At 30.7% G+C, this 22,562-nt stretch overlaps 1 protein-coding gene across 2 annotated transcripts in view; it reads right to left on the bottom strand.

Moving 5' to 3' along the window:
• LOC107443859 (potassium voltage-gated channel protein Shal) overlaps positions 1-17,609 on the bottom strand; it is a 65,355-nt gene extending 47,746 nt beyond the window's left edge. Inside the window, exon 1 of one of the 2 annotated variants that reach the window (XM_043054855.3) lies at positions 16,216-17,609. In XM_043054855.3, coding sequence (XP_042910789.1) covers positions 16,216-17,333 — 1,118 coding nt within the window. In that variant the 5' untranslated portion in view covers positions 17,334-17,609. The remainder of the gene's footprint in view (positions 1-16,215) is intronic. The other variant, XM_043054854.3, reaches the window with a different exon arrangement.
• Positions 17,610-22,562: the final 4,953 nt, after the last annotated feature.

Raw genomic sequence — 22,562 nt, forward strand, 5'->3', positions numbered from 1 at the left:
CTGATTAGAAAAGCATCATTGTAGTTGTTGAAGTATCATTAAGCGCTACATAATTAAAGAAATGGTATAAATTTACATATTTTATAATTGTCTATGAAAAAGCCTTAGACGGAATCCTTTGAAATGATCACTTTCAAGTGGCCAATATTCAAAGAATTGAGAAATATTTTTCATTAAGAATTATTATAATTAATATCTTGGTAATGGTGCAAACCAAACAGATAGTCCCTTTTTATATAAAGTGCTAGCAAATTACAAATAGGTAAAAAAAAATGTGTTCAAATCTGGTAAATAACAGGTTTTGGTACCACTAAATGCTTGTTTCAATGAGCGGTACATAAAAGCAAAATCTAAGGTACAATGTATCTTCCAAGTTAAGAGGTACATCTGATTTTGCCTCTGAAATCAGAGGTACATTGTGCCTTTCATTTTTAAAGGTACGTTGTGCCCTTAAAATTCAGAGGCACAAATGATTCAAATGTGCCTCTGAAATCAGAGGTACAGTTTTTAGAGTGCATATTCAATTATCTGCTTTTGTGTGCGAGTTAGAAAATGAATTAAAAGACTTCTGTTGTTAGTGTTATTTTTTTTTAAATCAAATTATCCTGTCTGTGGTGAGTACATGTTTGTCATTTTCTTGTTTGGGCATACGTTCGTTCTTTTAATTAGGAACATCATCTATTAAATGTTAAGTTTGTACTTGGATGTAGCAGGTCTTCATCATCTCTTTGATTTCTTTCAGTTCCACTCTTCTTTCAAATTTGGTGATACTAATTTATCCAATTTGCTCAAACCTAACACTTCATGAACTTTTGAATCTATTGGGTGATCGCACGATAGCTTTGTACTACCTTAACGATCCCATTCACCTTAATTTAATTACTTTTTACACTATTTTCGGCCTTAATTTGTTTACTTATGAAATTCAATAATAACCTGTTTTTTCACTCAAGAAACTATATCCAAATAAAAGTGCAAATTCATATTGCAATCCATTATCTATCTATCTTAAACATAAAAAAATTTACTTAATTTGCACCAATATTAATGAATTTTTTAAATGTAATAATTTACGTCATTGATTAAAATAAAACTTAAAATAAAAAATGTTATAAAAAACGACGATAAAATAACCGATTGATCTTTAAAATTTAATGAATCACTAAAACTTAAAAATAAAAATATTAACGCGATAAATCTCTTGACGTCTTAAGAATGAAAGCAACAATTCTCCACTTCTTAAAAAATTTTAATAGGTTATTAGAAAAAAAAACAACATCTAAAGACAGTAATATAATTTCTCATTGAAAAATATATAAGAAATTTTAAAAATATTACTCTCTAAATAAAAACATTTAATAAGCGAAAATAAGCAAACTTAAATATAAATACAATCATTGAATTTTAAAATGGGGAAAATAATATTATATATTTAGGATAATAATTTATAGGAGAGGTTAACAAACAATATTATTTTTAATTTTATTTGACATAATTTGAAGTTCAATTTTGTGAAAATTACAAAAAAGGAAACTTAAGTCACAAAATTTAGAAAATATAAAAACTTGAAATCTGAAGAAAAAATCAATATTAAATTAATAAAATGATAATATATATTACTAGTGGGCTGCGTCCCCTGCTCGCTAACGCTCGCCAACCCCCGAAAATTGCTACGCAATCTTATATGGTTTGCTTCGCAAACCAAGATCGCTTCGTTCGCTACTAACTTAGGCACATTGCAAATACACAAAATTAGAAGAATTCAAAACAATCATTCAAATCCATATAACAAAATTTTTTTTTTTAAAAAAATTACATCTTTTTAGTTAATACTAAGTCATTAAAATAAATTTGAATTCAAATAAATGACATGCAATTCGTTAAACCTATAAGAAATGTTCTATATTATAAAATCTTAAAACGTAACAGCACGACTGAGACTCATTTTTCAATGAATAACTAATAACAATAATAAAACAAATAAATTCGTGATATAAATCAAAATTCGTCAAATAAATTCGTAATGTATAAATTCGTGAAAAATGGCGCTTTCGACAAAATACTAAAATAGAGATCTATCGACAAAGACTACTCACTTCTGCTAGCTTAAGGTTATTTCAGCGCTATATGATGAGCGCTTATTTAAAAGCGCTATATGATGAGCCACCTCAGCTAGATTTGGCATGTGACATTTTTAGCGGCAATCATTGGTCTATTTTCTAACGTTGCCATTCGGGGAGTTGTAATGAGGCCTTTTTTTGTCGCCGTGTGAGAGAAATATATATATAGATTTTTTGGAAGTCTGCTTTAACATGTCTCGCGTATGAAATTATGAGATTACAGGATAATTAACTAATGATTTGAACTTAATTTGGAAAAATTTTAAATCGTACAAAAATAATGGTAAACGTAATGAAATTGAACTAATTTAATAACTAATTAAAAAAAATAATACTAATCTAAAATTATTTTATAGTAATTAAAAGGGAAACAATTTAATCATTTTGAAAATTTTCTCAAAAACTTAAATAAAGCATTGTTAACAAATAATATACTGATAAAATAAAAGAAAACAGTATGATTATTAAACTTTTTGATTAATATTGCATTTTAAAAACTGAAAATTTATAAAATTATCATTTAACTGAAAGAAAGTTAATCATAAAATATTAATTCTCAATGTTAATATAAATTAATATAAACTCAAAAACGTTTCCAATTTGAAGGTTACCGTCGGTAGATTGTTAATAAGTAAAATTACTTCTCTTTATTATTTCTCATGAAGTTTCAAAATCTGCATTCCTTAAGGTAAATGGTTTTCTCAAATGCAGTTGAATCTAGGTTTCAAATCTAGGTAATTGTTCATTTAGTTACGATTAACAGATTAATAAAATTTGCTTGCAAAAAGAATAATAATATGTTTTACAAGCAAAATGATTTTTTTATTTTAAATATTGACTTTAATGTTGTTGTAATTGAAATTCATTTACGTCGCACTAGAGCTGCACAATGGGCTATTGGCGACGGTCTGGGAAGCATCTTTGAGGATGATCCGAAGACATGCCATCACAATTTTGATTCTCTGCACAGGGGATGGCAACCCCCTCTTCGGTAGCCCGGCGACCTGATATTGATTTTAAATGGGGAAAAATGATGCATACAAAGCAACCATGGAAGTTGGTGAACTGATTAAACAAGGGGCGAGCTTTGAAATAACTAATAAAGAAAAAGCGTCTGCAGTTTAATTTGTAAAAATGCATAATGCCAAACCTATGCGAAAATTCTTCTTTCAGACGTAATTTTGAACGATATTTAGGATAGAGTGCTAAATTTTCGTTTGCACAAACGACTTTATTTCTTGATAAATGATTCTAGATAAATGATTAATGCTGGTATGAGCGAGTTGAATTATAATAATCACCCCAGCCAAATGAATTCAAGAAGGAATTTTCTTCATTGCATTTTCGGATTCGACTTTTGGACTCGTGTCAAGGTTTTCTAATTAATACAAAGGAGTTGATATATACCTGAACACAATTTCACGACGAGAATTCACTTTAATTTGATTCTCGGAATGTTTCTATTCTTTTTTTCCTTTTTCTTTTTTTGAATGTAAAATTGACAACTGATTAAAATTTTTTTCGTTTAAGTTTGCTTTTAGTTTATTAATCAGTAGTGATTATTTGTAATAGTCAAATTCTATTATTTTTTTTAGTCATAAATTGGAATCCTACTGAATATATATTAAAATATGTTAGCATTATCGGAAACGAAATATTTTTTAATTTTATATTCTATTTGAGTCGCTTTTTTTTTATTTTAAGGACGAAATTGTCATTATCTCAGCATTTAGTTTTTTAAAAATTAAACTATAGATTTAAGAAATAAAAAAAAAGCCATGGAATAAAAAGTTAATGAATTCTTACTTCGAATATTTCAAGTAAATTTCTATAATGAAATTAATATTTTACACTTACCAAAAGGATCAGATTTAATCAGATATTCCTGCGCAACCAATCAGTATAACGGATACGAAAAAAGTAAGTATTTACTCACATCTATACAATAGTATTTTAAGTATACTAATTATAGTACACTATGCAGGCCGATTACTAAAGTTAAATTTTTGAATTCCAAGAATTTTGTTGATAAGACAATATCAACTGACAATTTCTAGAACTGATATATTCTTAGCTAGTCCATACATGTTAAAATAATTTACGATATTTTTCACATTATTAAATCACATGGAACATTATTGCTGCAATCTCTCACAAAACTCTCTAACTAAAGAATTTTCTACTGGGAAATTAAGAAAAACAAATATTTTACTATGCGGTGTTCTGTCACGAGCAAATGCAAAATTTAATTAATTGAAAGACTAATTTGATTAGACATGGATTGAATACTTAATTGCACGCAACAAAACTGAGAAGAGCTTAACATTTCTTTGTATTTTATAGCTTAGCATTTCTTAGTACTTTATTGCTTATAATTGAAATAGAGTGTTTGTTTATAGATAGGTGTTTTATAGCTTATAAATCGATTACGCTTCAAGCTATTGTTTAGGAACTTTTCAGTACTTAAGTTATGAATCAGTTACATAATATATCTTTCAAATGCTCGAATAAATTTTATTGTTGCGAACCAAAAAAATACTAAGTTTTATACAGTTGTTTATAAAACCTTGATATTGTTGCAGTGCCATCGAATAATAAAAAAAAAAGAAATAATAATTGGTAGGGTGAAAAAATATCAACTTACAACAAAACATACGACTAAAATAATAAATCAAAAGCAAGACAAAACAAAATGTTTCTCTTCTAAAAATAAACAACCTCACCCCTCTTCCCTTTCACGCTGCAGCGAAACCACCAAAAATCACACCTGCTCTTAGACAAAAATCACAAAACAGGAGGTCTTGAAAACCTTTGTTAACCCGTAAAATTTTTATATCAAAATGTTCATTACTGTTTTGATCCATTTGTCGAAAAATATGCAAAATCTCACATTATGGCGTCTAATGGTTTATGAAAGTGCTCGCTCTAAACTTTATTTGAAAGAATTAATATATAAAACAATTTTTGTAAAAGAAAAAAATATTCTAAAGAATTACTAACTAAAATGGACTTTGTAAAAGAAAAAAGAAGTAAATTAAAAAAAAATGATCATGGTAAATTAATCATATGTTTAACTAAATGAATAATTTCGAGAAACAGGAGTGGAAAGATGTATCGTAAAAACTTCATTTTCTTAAAAAATTATAAATTTGGCACATTTCGAGCCCTCAGAAATAAACATTAATTCTCAAAGCTCGTCATACTTAAATGAGACAGTGAGGAAATGACAGGGCTCGAAGAAACTCAGAAATTTTACCCGTCCCAGAGTTCAACAACTCCTTTGAAACTAACCCGTCGCTTCTAAATAAATAAAAATATAATTTTCTCTTATTTATTACAAACATTTATATAAATTGCACAATGAATTAGTAGTTACTAGTATTACATTATACAGTAATAAAAGAAATACTAGGTTACTAATAGTAAAACCTAGTATTTCTATTATGAAATAATTTAAATGACGAAGGTCAAGCTATCTGGAATGTAAATTTATCCGAGGGTACTGCGTTTTTTAACTGAATCAAATATGACGTTCGCCAGTTCCACAATCAATCTAATGATTTGCGTAGGTTTCTGCACAGAAATCTGAAAAGGGTTTTTCATTTAGGTAGATGATCATAATTGCGTTTAACGCTTCTGTTTAAGACCAGTACGTAATGTGTTTTTTTGTAAGTTCATTGCTGAAAAGCAACTTTCAACCGCTACAGTACTCCCAGACAGAGAAAACATCAATTCCACCATGCGCAGTATATTGCTGTATTTCTAGATTAGAAGGTCATTTTAGAAGTGAGGCGCTGAACTCTTGTAAGATAACAAATATTGAAAATGTATCACAAACATTAACGGGAAAATGGCCATCCGTGCTGACTTCGGATTCGAGAAATTCGTTGCCCGCTGGGAATTTTGGACAGCCGAAGACGGGCGGTTTTTCGAGCCCTGTAAGCAACTGCATATTATAAATAGGAAAAAGTTAATAGGCCTGACAAAAATATATTACACTGTAGATTAAAGTAAAATTTATTGTATATATATTAAATAATAAAATGTTGTATCAAACATACATCATATTTATTTTTTTCATTATTTATAATGTCAAATTTGACTACTTGAAATATTCACCTTATTCTCGACCGCGTTTCATGTTTTCCACGGTAGGGGGTATAGAGGTTGTTTCAACTTCCGGTATAAGAATTTCTGCTGGTGTAAACCAAATTGCGTAAATCTGCATCTTAACTATCGTGTAATTGCATATCAATTTAGGAAAATTTCCCAAAGAACTTTTTTTATATCTTTATATGATATTTTAAAACATAAAGAACACATTTTCTCACAAAAATACGGCACAAAATTAAATTAAGAAAAACTAAGTATTCCGAGTCCAAATCCGGATTGTCAAAAAAAGAAATAGTCACTGTAATGTTAGGACGTCAGAAGAGGACCTCAAGACTTCCGGTAGTGTTTTTTTTTTTTTTTAGGATATATGGTGAATAAAAGAAATCTAATATCAAAATAAGTAGGAACCCCTGATAGCTCTAGAGTGAGACTAGCTCATTCGCTAGTGAGAGGTAGGCTTAGCGAAATTTTCTGAAATAGTGGTGACGACGACAATAACTTTTTTTTTTTAATCCAGACAATCAAAAAATATTTCCACAAGTTAACAACTTTGTGTTGTTTGTGCATTCTTTTTAATGTCGGGCACTTTTCCTATTGGCCTCCCGTGGTTAAGCCACGACTGTGGAATAGCGTTGTCCACGTCATACAACCACACAACCCGTTAATAGGGTGGGTTACATCCACACAGAAGAAACATACACAGAAAGAGAAAGTTACATCCATGCCGACGTCGGGAATCGAACACGCAAACACTGGCTCCATATTCCAGTGCAGTTTATGTAATATTTTATCGTAGAAATTTATTTAAAAATTAAGGTAGGTTTCTGCAGTGTTTAATTAGATTTGAGCAATTTTTTTTTTTTGCAACTCCCGGCAACATTTGGCTATTTTGCTAATCAAACTGTATTTACCTACTCACTGTTACACTCTTTTTCATATAATAAAGGTGCGAGTATTTATTTTTTAAGATAAACTAATTGGTATTGGCTAAGATAAGCTCGGGGGGGGGGGAATAAATAGAAGAAAAAAAAGGGCATTTTATTAAACTGTGGAATGGATGTCCGAAATGACATTTTTATCATTGCAGTTTAAATGAAGGTAAAATATTGAATAATTTTATTTGAAATAAGGCAAAATGAAATTTCATAAATATGACGGAATAATTAAAATCTTTAGTAAATCACAGATCGTGATTTCCCCTCCTTCTGAGGTGTATCAGATTATAATGATATCAAAAAGGAAAACATCATGATCGATAACACATTTAAAAAAAATAATATCACAAACATTTTTATGTGACGGTTGATAAAATATACCGCACCAAGCCATTAAAAATTTTGCACCATTTAAAAAATTTCTATGAACCATGCAATATGTTATAAAAAAATAAATCTGTATTGTCAAACATTTCATAGAAATACCTGAAAATAATTTTTTATTCAACGAATTTTAAAATGACATAGAACAGTTAAAGCTGAAAACTAAATATCGTTTGATTTTGTCATTTAGCTTGCTTGAATCATTATAAGTTAACACATATTTAGAGATAAATGTAATGTACATATGTATACGTGTAATGTATGTACATATGTATACGTGTAATGTATGTACAATGTATGTACAATGTATGTATAATATGTACAATGTATGTACATACATTCATGCATTGTACGTGCATAGATAGTACCTATGGAGATGCATACATGGAACATACGTGCATTGTACATGTGTGGATACATTCATTGGACACATATACATTGCAAATATGCATAGATGGGGATAGCATGTATATGTACACATGTAAAATTTGTACGAAAGAATTAGGTCCAATATATTTATGCACATAGGTACAGTATATGTACACACATATGTACATTATATGAACATTATATGTTTATTACATCATATGTACATTATATGAATGTACATCTGTACACTATATGTATATACATCTGTACAATATATGCTAATTGGTATTGGTATGCTAATTGGCATCTCGAATGTGTGTATGAGCATACGTAATGCATATCCAATGTATGCATGTACATCTGTACAATATATGCAGGTTGAAAGTATGCATGAATCTACGTAAATAGAAGTACGCCCAATGTACGTACAATCGTACACAAATGTATTATGCATATTTGGATACATACATTGAACATAAACATTTTGTGTATATGTACATCCATACATTGGACATGCATATCATGTACATGTATGCATACATATATTGTACATACTACTTACGTGACAATATTGTACAAATATATCTATATGTAAATACGTACAAAATGTATCATTATAAGGTACATTATACTACCTACTGTAAAATATAATAATTTATAAGAATACAATAGTCTTGTAATCGTGTATTTAGATTACATGTAATCATATATTATGATTACTTGTAATCACGATTACAAGTAATCGTGATTACTTTGTATTCATTTGTAATCACGATTACAAGTAATTGATTACAGTAATTTGTTATGTAATCACGATTACAGTTGTAATCAAAATTATGAATGTTTATAATCATGATTACAAGTAATTGATTACTGCAATCGAGTATTGAAATCACGATTACAGATGCAATCAAAATTTGTAATCATGATTACAAGTAATTGATTACCGTAATTTAAAAATGTAATCGATTACATTTTTGCTCTACTCTGATGTAATCAAAAATTTTGATTACAAATTTTGATTACATCAGAGTAGATTTGATTACTTGTAATCGTGATTACAAGTATTTGATTACTTGTAATCGTGATTACAAGTATTTGATTACATAGCTGTGATTATCTATAATCATTTACAGTTGTAATCGATTACTGTAATCGACGGCCAACTCTGGCATCTAATATTACGGCCAGGTATCCATCGAGTTTCTATAAAAGACGAAATTTTAAAGCCATCTTATTTAGGGTTATTTAACTGTTTTGTTTGACTATGGCAAAATAACTATTAAATAAATTGCTATTTAACCATTTTTCCCGAGATATTTCTACCATTGTAGTGGTAATGAAATAAAAACTGCAACACTAAAAATCGCATAAGCAGAAATTTCATCAGCACTATGGAATCACTTCAAAGATTGTTAGATAGAATGTTTAAATTAATTAGACATTTATGATGATAGAGAACATCAAATTTATTAAACGAAGCCGTCATATTCAATCGGCAACGCTTGTGTGAAATGATGATTATAATTAATACGCAATTTGTATTTCAACAAAGTTTCTAAACTCAGACAACCTCAGATTGTGACGGAATTTGTTTACAATAAAACGCAGAAACTTAAAAAATAATTCAAACCTCTTTTTTTCCACCTGACTTCCGTTATGTGATGATATTCTTTCTAAATGATTGTTTAGCCAACTAACTCATGATGTTACTGTAACAAAAATGAAAGATCCAACTCAAGAAACGGTTTAAACTATCATTTGAGAAAAAACAGAACATAGTTTGTTTTGCTTTCTTTTAAAATATCTTCTTTCGTAGCTCTTACTTCTATTTCATTTTTTTTAAAGTAAAATATTCAATGCATTGAAATGATTTTCATTCTTATGAATTTGAACCGAAATATTTCTTATTCTTCAAAGTCCTTACATTTAGACCTCTGATTTATTGAAAACTGTGTTCCAATAATTCTAATTTAATCATTTCATTTCTAAACATTTTCATGGAAAATTCAAGCTGTAGTATCGGTAATTTTTAATAATTTTATAACCGTAGTTGAAGAGCCGACCCAATTTTTGGGTTTACGACTACAAATGCTCAACTCCGCAGCCTTATTGTTTTGAGCCCAACCCAGAAGACAATGGAACTCCTTAATAAAGCATTTGAGGATGCTAGCCTTCGTGGGGAACTTTTTGATGGAACTTACCCGCATTTACGTTACATGAAGGGGAAAACTTTCCAAAGTTATCCAGAAGACTCTAACCCATTACTCGTCTACAACTTAGGGTCAGCACTATGGTGGGTGCTGGGATTTGAACTCGGAGAGGCAAGCGCTCTATCCACTGAGCCACCATGACTCTCTAGAAGAAATGTATCTATAACCGCCGTTGCACAGCTGACCCAATCTTTGAGTTTACGACTAATAATGTTCAACTCAGTCAACAAGAAATATTTTTTTAATAACCATCGTTGAACAGCCGACCCAATTTCGAGTTTACGACTACTAATAAACTACCACTATTAATAAACTACTACTACTAAACTACTACTACTAAACTGTTCAACTCAGTATTCTTGTAATTCGAATATTTGGACTTTGTTTTCGTGGAGAGTGTTTTTGCGGAATTAACCCACATATGCCTTACATGGAGAGAAAAATCACGAACCCCTCCCACGGTTAGCCTGATGACAAGAGGACTTTTAACCATGATCCATCTACCCCTGAGGATATTTTACGCCAGCGCAGTGGCTGGTGCGATCAGCCATCACTGGGATTCGAACCCGGGTCACTTCATTGGCAGACTCTATCTCCATAGCACTCAGCAAGAAATATTTTATTTCATGGAACAACCGATCCAATTTTAGGTTTACAACTACTTCAACTCTGTAGCTGTCTAACTTTGAACTTAATCCATGAGACAGGAAAATTCCAGTATTTGCGTTACACAGAGAGGAAAACTACAAGTGTATTACCATAGTTCAAGGTCGTTATAAAATTAAATGCTGCCGTAATTTCCAGAAGAACGCAGCCGACACTATTACCATGGTTTGTAATGTTTACACCCATTTGCAAGAGCTTTATAAAATCATAAACTTGTCGTGGATGATGTTAATGCAGTATTTTCAAATATTAATTCATTCATCAAATTTAATTTATTTTTTATAGGAGAAAAAGAAATTTAATTATTTAGTAAAAAGTAACTAAAATAAAATTTTTCTTTATCGACCTAAGTTGGAGTAGACTTTAAATTTTTTTTATATTCTTATTTTTTTCACTAAAGCAATAATTTGTTGCTAGAAACATTTGTCGCAAAGTATTTTGATTGAAAAATTAAAAAATACAAGCTTTATGGGTAGTCGAGATAATGGAATTTTAGCCAAATTAAAAAAGAAAAACATTCTTTTATCCTGCTAAAATAAAAAAATGAAGCCCTCCTTTTTTTTAAAAAAAGGAAGATAGTTAAAAAAATATATATAAGAAACGATAAAAAATATTTTTAAAAAATGTGTTGAAATGAGATATAATTTAATTAATTGTCAAAAGTTAACAATTAATGATTGAGTTCCAATTGAGCAACGTGGGGCATTTTCGAAATAATTTAAATAAAAGCAAAATAATTATGAAATCATTATAAGGAAAATAATACATTTTTTTTTTCATCTTCATGGAAGTATAATTAGGAATTAACTATTTTAATGCCGCATAAATCAATGAATCATAAAAATTTATCTATTCAATTTCCCAGCTTTTGCAGCAAACATTATTATTGTTGGTTAAATCTAGTTTAATTTGATAAGAAATGCCTATACATAGAATTAAAGCAAAACTGAAGCCGGCCGAAATTTGGAACCATGATTAAGATACATTTGGAGCAATCTTGGAAGAAAATATCTAACAAATAGGGAAGGTTAATAACACATTAGTCTTTAACTTTTTCATTATCAAGTAGTGAAAGCTCTTTTGAAATAAAATTGTTTACTTTTGAGAGCATAAATAAAATCTAAGAAAGCAGTACAAAAATATCCTTTATAGAAAAATTTGATCAGTTCAATAGAACTTTTTGAATATATATATATATACAATGTAGGGTTTAAGTTTTATCAAATCATTGTAAAGCTCATGTTTTTCAATTAATTAATTTGACATTTTCAAAAAAAAACATATAATTTTTGAAGACGATAGTAATATTATATGTGTATAGCGGTTAGAAGCCTTAACTGTTTGTGTCAGTACCTCAAATGCCAAAATTCATGAAAAATAAATAGCTGAAAATTAATGATTGGAAATTAATGGATTGAGATATTAATTACAAAATTTCTAAATTGTAGTTTATGAAAAAAAAATTATATAAATTGTTTTGAATAGTTTAAATAGTTTTAAGTTTTAATCACAAATAAGATTTAAAACAAATGCAATTGTCAATTTTAAAATTGATAGTTGGAAAGACAATTTTTTTCAAATAAAAATATTTAGTATCTTTTTTGTTTAAATTTTAATTTTAAAACTTTTGCACGATTCGAAAATAATTATGATAAAAAGAAATTTCTTTCAGAAAAAAAGTAGGTAATTCTGAACATTCTCCTAGTTTTCGAAACAGCAATAGACAATCTACCATATCACTATTTAGGAATTGACGCCGTTCCCATAGCAACTGCATCACGCCTGTCATAAACTACGTTCATGAATAATTTAATGACTCAACCAAGAATAATTAAGTCCAATTCCTAGCTTTAAAGCTGTTTTATGAGAAGTCACTAAAAAACAGTACTAGCTGTTATTTGAATATTGATTTTTTATTTTCAAAATGAAATTGAAAACTATTTGAAGTCCATGGTTTGAATAAATATGAGAATGCTAACATATAAAGAAGTATTTATTAATCTAATAAGTTTTTTTTCTTCTAATTTTTGGCTAGAATTTGAGTAATTATGAATAATAGAACTTTTATAACAGTCAAACATAAAAAAGTAGGTATGAACATTATTAGTTTTTTAATTTTCATGAATATTACTAATTTCTATTTTTTTACGAATGCAATCATTTATTTATATACTCTCTATAATTTGTATAATTAAAAATATAAAAGTTTATAGTATAGCCTATAAGAAAATAAAAATAAAAAATTTCTGAATATAGTAATTACTTTTCTACTTAGTGGGCTATAATGAATATGGGAGTTTATCTAAGAACATGTGTAAAAGAAACCCATGTTATGAATGCATTAGAATGAGACAAAGTGCAAGAAGTGGTAATATGAACCTGTTTTGCGTTTCTAAAAAAGTATATCATGTTCACTATACCTGACCATATTATGAGAAGCACTCTAAGACTCTGTGTAAAATTATAATTATCAGGTTTTATTATTTTTACACGACTTAAACCGGTTTGCACCTGTTTACGTTCGTGTGTCAATGGGTTAACATTGTAATACAATACGTTAAAAATAAATACAAATAGGAAGTCTACGAAAAATATCCTGCATAAAAACCCTTTACATGTATGTTTAAATATAAAAGTATTGCGTATAAACTCGTGCAAATCATGTCATTATTAAAAAAACTACACTGCGTCTAATAATTTGATCTAATTATTATAATATACTAATATAATGCTAGATATAATAAATCTTCTATATTTATATCGTCTAATTTAGCCAATTGATACACTAACGTAAGCAAGTGCAAACTGGTTTCAGTGGCATAAAACCAATAGAGCTGTATAGTATGACCTGATAATTAAGATTTTACATAGAATATTATTGTAAGTTTAAGAATTCGGCCAGGGATTGTATGTTGCTTTGTTTTCTTTTCTGTAAAAATTGTGAAAAGAAAGTGGGTTTCATAGATGAGTGATAGAGCGATTATTTCATGACGTATAATATGTTTTCATATTGTATTGTATTGAGCACTAGTTTTACCGCAAATGCACAACTGGGTATAATATAAAAAAAAACACAACTGCTTCCACTTAGTAGGAATAACATTTACCATGACGCAATGCTAAATTCTATGCCACTATCCACATAAATGCCACTATCCACATAAATCAATTATTAATCAAAAATCGAATGTCAATTACTTTTCTTTATAATGCAATAAAATCTGGCGAGCAGCTATTTAAACGATCAAACACTTCGTTTGTTTATTTGTGGTTTGAAGTTAGGCTCGCAGAAAATGCCGTTCATGGGTTAAATTTAGTAGGAATAACACAACCTGTGACGTAGGCTATAGTATACCCAATTAGTCTGAGAAGAAGCCTGACGAAAAAAAAATCTATCAGTTTCATTTGTTTTTATTCTTTTTAAATTTAATTTATATAAAAGTGAATTAAATTAATTTTATTTCTTTCAAAAATTTTTTTTTAAAAACTTAATTTGCTTGATCTGTTGGCTTGTCTAAAACGATTGGTATTGGCCTGTTTGTCTGACAGCAGGGCAACTCGCAAATATTGTGACAGACCACACGCGAATGGCAGGAAATTTTATTCTAATCAATTCGAAAAATTGCCTTTTTCTCACTGTAATAAAACTTTTAAATCAGTTAAAGTTGAAAAACGACTGTTACCAAACAATTGCACTGTTACTAATCAATTTCAATATTAATCAGTAGTTAAAATAAATAATTTAACTAGTATTTTTTATTATCTACAGTATTTTAGATGTACATAAATAATCTAATATTTTTTGAAGTTTTATATATATATATATATATATATATATATATATATATTTAATTATGATTTCAAGGAAAGATTAGAAATGTTTTTATACATAAAGCTAATGCATTAATTTAATGTGTTGTTTTATATATTGAACTAAAATCGGTTATTAAATTTTATTTTAACACTCCGTATTCAAAATTAAAATTTTTTTATCTGTTTCCTATGCTTTGTAATTAAATAAAACAGGAATTCAGAAAGCATCACTATCAAAGTAATTGAAAAAGGTATTAAAATATAAAGTTATTAAACTATAAAGTTAATAAAATATTAAGTTATTAAAATAAAAACTATAAAATGAAAGTCTTTAAAACGCGGAAAAATTATCAGCTTGTTAAACTAGTAGACTTTGAGCAAATTTTTTTACAGTTTATACTAAACTGGTTTTACTTATACTCAAAATACTGCTCTCGTGGATATTTTAAGTTAAAAAGTAATGTAGAATTCGAACTTTTTTCTTTGTTAACGGAATGCAGTTAAAAACTTAATCATGAAAATAAAGTGAAAAAAAAAAGCTGAAAAATTTAAAAATTTTCAGCTATTTACCGACTAAGTAGGTGGTGGTCTGTTATGAAAAAAGCATAGGTCATTTTGTGATAGGAAAATGGCAATACACAAATATTTTTTTTTTCGTTTTCCGCGGGATTGAAATAAATTTAACACAATAGTAATTCAGTTCAAACCATGAATGTATGTTAAAACTTATAACGGAATAAAAATGTGCAAAAAAGTATTTCTAGAATTTTTTTTTTCATTGGTGCCCTATACACGTGCTTAGTATATTCAATGGTTGTTCCGGGTTAATTTTAAGAAAGGGGAGCAAGGTCAGAAATAATTCATAACCTAAATTAGGTTAAATAGTCACAGAAAAATTTACCTTGAAGGCCCTCTCTAGAATATCTAACTATGAACGAATAAAAGAGACAATTATGTGGTTAGGGGCAGAAAAACAGTAGATGACCCCTTCATATGGGTGATTTCTACTCGGAAGAAATAAATGTCTTTTTCTTGGCTGAATATTGACTGGAAATTGTCTAGTTGAATCGAAAAATTAATACATACTGTCCCTGGCGATATTATAAAACTCAGTATAAAGATTCTACATAAAATTATAATTATCAGGGGATACTGTTTTACTCGGACGAAACCGGTTTGCACTTGTTTACGTTCGTGTATGAGTGGGTTAACATTGTAATGCAATACGTTGAAAATAAATACATATAGGAAGTCTATAAGAAGTCTCCTGAATAAAAACCCATTACATGTATGTTTAAATATAAAAATATTGCATACAGACTCGTGCAAAACATGTCGTTATTAAAAAACTACAGTGCGTCTAATCATTGGGTCTAATTATTATAATATATTCATATAATATAATAATTATTCTATATTTATCCAATTTATATTATATATCGTCTGATTTAACAAATTGACGATCGTCTGATTTATATATCGTCTGATTAACTGACTTGATTATATATCGTCTGATTTAACAAAACGAACGTAAACAATGTCTCGTAAAGCAGAGAATCTTACAGTGGCGTCTAAGAATGGGACAAATAAAGTGTTACTCACCCAAGAGTTGTCATGGTGACTATTGTGTACCAAAAGGCGGCCGGAATGGATGTGAAGGTGGTTCCCTCAACGTTCTTCTCGGCATAGAACATGACTGTGGCGAAAATAATGATAGCCATGGCCAGCGAGAAAACAAGAAATCCCAATTCAGAAGCACAACTTTTCAACGTGTATCCAAGAATGCGAAGACCCTGCGAATGACGGGAAAACTTGAATATTCGGAAGACGCGAAAAACACGGAGGGTGACAAAAGCGCCGGACACATCATCGTTGTCTTTGATACCCAGACCGATGTAGTAGGGTAAAATGGCCACTACGTCAATGATGCACATCACACTTCGCATGAACTTCCATCGGTCGGGGGCAGCGTACAACCTGAGTAGGTACTCAGCTGTGAAAATCATGACACATGCCGTGTCCAAGCAGAAGAAAGCCACCTTATAGTTGGAGCCACACGATCGGCGTTCGCCGGTTGCGTAGTCCAAAGCACAGGGTAGCGTCTCCACCACATTGGCCATGACAGAGACGGCGATGAAGAATCCAGTCACGTAGTAGAAGACTAGGGCAGCCGTACCCGTGTGTGGATTCTCGAAGGCTCGCCACATTTTCTGTCGCATGGTCGCGTGTATCAGGTCAAAATGATTGTCCACTTCTGACATCCTGTCGTCCATCAATCTCTCCGCGTTCTCCCTCTTCCTGTCCCTGTAGTCCTCGTAGCAGCAATCCCCAATCACATCCGGCACGATGCCGAAAAAGGCAAGCTCGTCGTCGTAAGCGAGCAGGCATTCGTGTTTCGGGTAGTGCAACTTACCCGTCCGGTAATAGTTGAGGATGTGACGGAAGATGTCCGGATCGCGGTCGAAGAAGTACTCCTTGCACGCCTCGTCGTAGAAGAATTCGCGCTCGTTCGAACCGAGCAACGTGTCCGGATACCTCTCGACGGTGTTCCGCCACGTCTCAAAGCGACGTCCGCTCACGTTGATCACAAATTTCTCGTCTTCTTTCTTCCGTTCTTCTTCTCGAGTCACGGGTGGTGCGGGTAAGGGACTGTTGGCGATGGGCACCCATCCGATGGCTGCCGCCCTCGCGAAGGGCAGCCAGGCAGCCACCGAAGCCATCTCAAGCGGCACACTTTTGGAGTGGTGCCAACACCTTCCAGCAACAGGCACATTTCATGGCTGGCTCACACAACACTGGTGGTGACCGGTGACTCTGGGGGCCACGTGACGACGACCTTCCCCGATGCAAGGGCGGCTCTTTCATGACAGCCACACGACTTTGGTTCCGCGAGAAGAAGCCATCTTTGTTATCATTTGGAAACGGAGAAGATCACCTCTATTCCACACAGGGAAAGTGACGCATGCGCTCTCCCGTCATCTGCAACAGCCCCCAGCATCCATCCGCGTTTTCATCCCGGCGTTACCTAGGTAACTTTGTGACGTCATCGGAATCCGAAACTCCTGTTTCTTCACTGCTCACAACTCAATTTCTTCCTTTCTCCGTTGTTCATTATTCCTCCAATTCCAAACGTTATTTTTGATCACTCAAAAATCATGTATCTTCATTTATTCTAAAACAGAGATCATTAAAGTATGTTTAAATTGACGAAAGTTAAAATAAGAACAGAATATAATTGTCAAGAAAAAAAAAAGAAAAAAGAAAGAAATGGGGAAAAGAGAAATGTAAATTTAAAGCTGAAGTTGTAACTTTAAATCCCGTTATTTATATTCTGATACGAAATGCAGATAAGTACGCAATGCAATGAGAGAGAAAAAATATGTTAAATAGGCGTTGATAATAGAAGTTCTGAACAAATCATCTCACAATTAATTTAAAGTCATTAAAAATATTTCCAAATAAAATAAAATGAAATAAGTCATTAAAGTATTTTTAAATTTTCTGATATTGTTTTTTTTTCCTTATTCTAACTGATAATCGAAAATTAAATAATTCCTTCATTCATGCTTCATATAAATTCTATTTTTAACCAATTTTCCTAAATATTAATAATAATTTACTTATCATTATTGCATTGATATTCCCATATTTATAATTTAATTAAAAAAAACTCACATTCTACAAATGTTTCATATATTTGTTTATGATTTAATAAACAGGATTCAAAATAAGTGAGAAATAATAATTTTTATCAGTATTTGCACTTAAAATAACGTTACAATGTAAGGAACAATTTCGTTACAAATAATAAATTAAATAACGTTACAATAAAAGGAAAAATTACAGAAATAAGTAATTAAAGTTCACGTTAAAGTATTTTTAAATTTTCTGATATTATTTTTTTCCTTATTCAAATTAATAATCGAAAATTAAATAATTCTCCCATTCATGCTTCATATAAATTCTATTTTTAACCAATTTTGCTAAATATCTATATATATATTTCTCTTACACGGCACCAAAAAAAAGCCTCATTACAACTCCCCGAATGGCAACGTTAGAAAATCGACCAATGATTGCTGCTAAAAATGTCACATGGCAAATGTCACATGAGGTGGCTCAACATATAGCGCTTTCAAAAACGGAAACAATAACCAGAGTCAGCATTATCAGGATGTTCAATTCAGATTCATGCCCTAAAAACATGATAATATTTAATTTAAACTCAATTAGGAATTAATTAGGCTGGCCTTCTCCATGACTATAAATAAGTCACAAGGTCAGACTTTTGAGAAAATCTGTTTAGTATTGATTAAACAAGTTTTTAGTCATGGACAACTTTATGTTGGCCTGTCAAGAGTTAAGTCATTTGACAGCCTTTCAGTTATTGCTCCAAGATGCCAAATCTGTAATTGTGTTTTCAAAGAAATTCTAAATGCTTAGTGTTAATTTCTTAGAGCTTTGCAGAAAAAAATGTTTTTTGGAAAAAATTTAATTGAAACTTCTATTGGCAGTAGGCAAGGGGAACTGCAAAAATCAAAACTCCCCGATTAGAAATGCAGCATGGCGACCTCCACGTGATATTTCTCGGTTAATGCTAACAGCCATGCATTTTAATTTATTGTATGTAAAACATCCTTATTTTGTTCTAAAATGTTATTTACTTTATCACAAATGTTAATTAATATAGAAACTGATTTCAATAATGCTGATCACCAAAAAATATTTCATTTGGCGATAAAACAAATTTTTGTGTTCTTGAAAATGAGAGACTTCTTGAGGGTTATTATCTCACAAGGAAAAGTTAGGGTTTAAAGTTTATATTTTTAAATAATAAAATTTTTTTCTAAAACTTTCAGAATTTCTAGCATTCACTAATTTATTATACACATTTAGTTGAATTTAGGTGAGTAACTGCAATATTTGATAATTTATTTTGCTAATATGTTTCTCATTTAGCTAATGTTTTGATTTTTTCACCATGTACAATCTAAATAGCTAATATACTTTTTTAAAAGCCAATAAGAACATTGATAGAATTCTTCTACATAAGTACAATACTATGTCTTTAATGATAAAGTGCTATGTCTTTGATGATAATATACTATGTCTTTGTGCTAGAACATTGTGTTCATTGGCGAGAGAGGGCAGCGAGCCATGGTTCACGGCGTGAACCACATAGGAATGGGTAGCAATTCTCGGGGGTTGGCGAGCGTTAGCGAGCTGGGGGCGGAGCCTCCTGGTTAATAATAATTTGCCTAACATTATTGCATTGATATTCCCATATTTATAATTTAATGACAAAAAACTCATATTCTAAAATTGTTTCATATATTTGTTTATGATTTAATAAACAGGATTCAAAATAAATGAGAAATAACAATTTTATCAGTATTTGCTCTAAAAATAACGTTACGACGCAAAGAACGATGCGTTCCTTCTGGCATTAAGTTAGAAATGATTACGCATTAAACATCTTTCCTGATATGTTTTTTTAAAGGTACTGTAAACTGCAGATCACAATCCGATGCAATAAACTCTACTATTCAAATAATACTCATGAATCTACTCCCAACTCTTGCTCGCTCGCCATTTTTCTCTCTTTTTGACGCTCAATAGATTGATACCTTAAAATTTAAAAAAAAAAATATTTAATTGAAAGAGTTTAACCACTTCCTTTACCAATCTTTTCGAAAACAAAAACTCAAAAAATCGACATACATTTTTTAATTTCATTAATAAATACAAGGAACTAAAACAAAACATAATACGCAAATTCTAAGTTGAAATTTTAATTTTTTACGTGTAAAAAAATATTTAATTTACCCTCAGTTTACTATTTCAAACTATCTCGGGCAAACAAACAAAAAAGAAATGAAATATTCGTCCTTGTATAGGTTCACATCTTCATAATCTTAAAAATCATCTGCATTATTTTCACTTTTTCTCGCCATTTTTTTAATGCTTCTTTCTATGTAAATTCATTAACCAATTCTGCTGTGTCCGAATTTACTCGGGATATTCAGGGAAGTGGTTACCGAATATCTTTTGTAATAAAATTTCAGCAAAATAATTTATCTCATTTGCAACTTTATATGCAAATTTACTTTTCATGCTCCCATTTATTTGTTGATAACTTAAGAATTAATTAATAGTTCAATGTTTTTCGTTGAAGAGATCTTTCCGCAAAAGTGCTTATTCCGAATAATGTTTTACAATTTTTGCCTTTATTATTTTAATAGCATATGTTGACAGTTTTCCTCGAAACTTGTAATAAAAGTAAACATAACTTATTTGCTGTCTACTAAGTTTAAAACGATTTATAAGTTTAGATGCCGGTTTAAATGTTGCCTAATAAGGTAATATTACGCACTTTTTAATAAAAAATAAATTAATTACCCCCCCCCTTCTAGTTTGAAGCGTTGAATAATAATCAAATCAAAAACATAATGAATACTATGAGTGGATAATAAATAAGTATTGAGTATAGTTAAGTGCGGCGAGCTCTCTGCTTATCGCTTATAGCTCTAAGTATTGTGGGCAATTAAAGTTAGGGATAAAATTTTTAATTTTTAAGCTGATGCCAACCAATCACATGGGGGCCGGGATAGCCTGGTCGGTAGGGCGCTGGGCCCATATCCAAGAGGTCGTGGGTTCGATCCTCGCCGGCCGAAGACTCCCCGTGTAGTAAATGGTGACTGATGCACGTTAAATCTGTCGAGTCTCAAAGTCCTCCATGTTCCCACAACAAATCAATACCTCTGGGGGTACTGATCCAGGAGTTTCCTTGTCTTCTGGATTGGTTCAAAATTACAAGGCTACGGAGTTGAACGTAAGTAGTCGTAAACCCATGAAATTGGGTCGGCTGTTCAACGACGGTTATAAAAAAAAAATAAACCAATCACATGACATTCCCACGGGTTTTGTATCTTTATGTATATCTTACGTGGACCCCTGTTCTCTGTCGCTCTTCGCTTTAATTGCTCTTTCTTAGCAGTTCAACTTAAAATATATGTATTAAAAAAAATACGTCCTCCAAATATTTCCCTTGTGACACTTATTAAGTAAACATAATTCACATTTTTCTAAGGAATCCTTTTTGCAAATAACATTTAAAATTAAAATTATATTGTTACAAGAAATTCGGTAAATTCGCGACTGTAATTTAATATTTTTTCTCACGAAACGGACGGATGTATTTTTAAATTCAATTTTTACATTTATCACTTTGTGCATGAAGCTAAAAATTAAATACTAATTCATTTAACGAATCACTTTAACCCTAATTCTTGATAGTATATTAATGTAATTTGCATCAAAAAATAATAATTGTTAAACGGTAAATAAGATCAGCTACAGACTTAAATAACTTTTTCTTAAAATGTAACGTTGCGTTACATTACTATTAATAAATAATAATAATAAAAACAATCCTCCTAAACTCTTTACTTAGAAATCAAGCAAAATCAAAAACTTAATAGGTAATTATTAAGGAAGCTAAGGTAAATTAATTAGATTAAGGTAAATAAAGGAGAAAAAAAATATTTATTGTTGTTGTTTGTTAATTTACGTCACGTTAGAGCTGCACAATGGGCTATTGGCGACGGTCTGGGGAAAATCCCGGAGGATGATCCGAAGACATGCCATCACAATTTTGATCCTCTGCGGAGGGAGAAATATTTATTGGAAAACAATGACTTTATAACTTATATCAATTTCATGCTGATGACAACCAAGCCAATAAGAGAAAAGAATGTGGCCAAACTGGATCCTACCACGTGATTTTCCAGCCAATAAAAATCTGTCGGCAACAATGGAAAACTACGACACCATCGTTAAATTTTTATATACTAGTGGGCTGCACCCCCTGCTCGCTAACGCTCGCCAACCCCCGAAAATTGCTACGCAATGTTATATGGTTTGCTCCGCAAACCAAGCTCGCTTCGCTC

The sequence above is a fragment of the Parasteatoda tepidariorum genome, chromosome 2 (assembly GCF_982258835.1).
Source record: "Parasteatoda tepidariorum strain Cologne lab strain chromosome 2, Ptep-v5.0, whole genome shotgun sequence".
Taxonomy (NCBI): domain Eukaryota; kingdom Metazoa; phylum Arthropoda; class Arachnida; order Araneae; family Theridiidae; genus Parasteatoda; species Parasteatoda tepidariorum.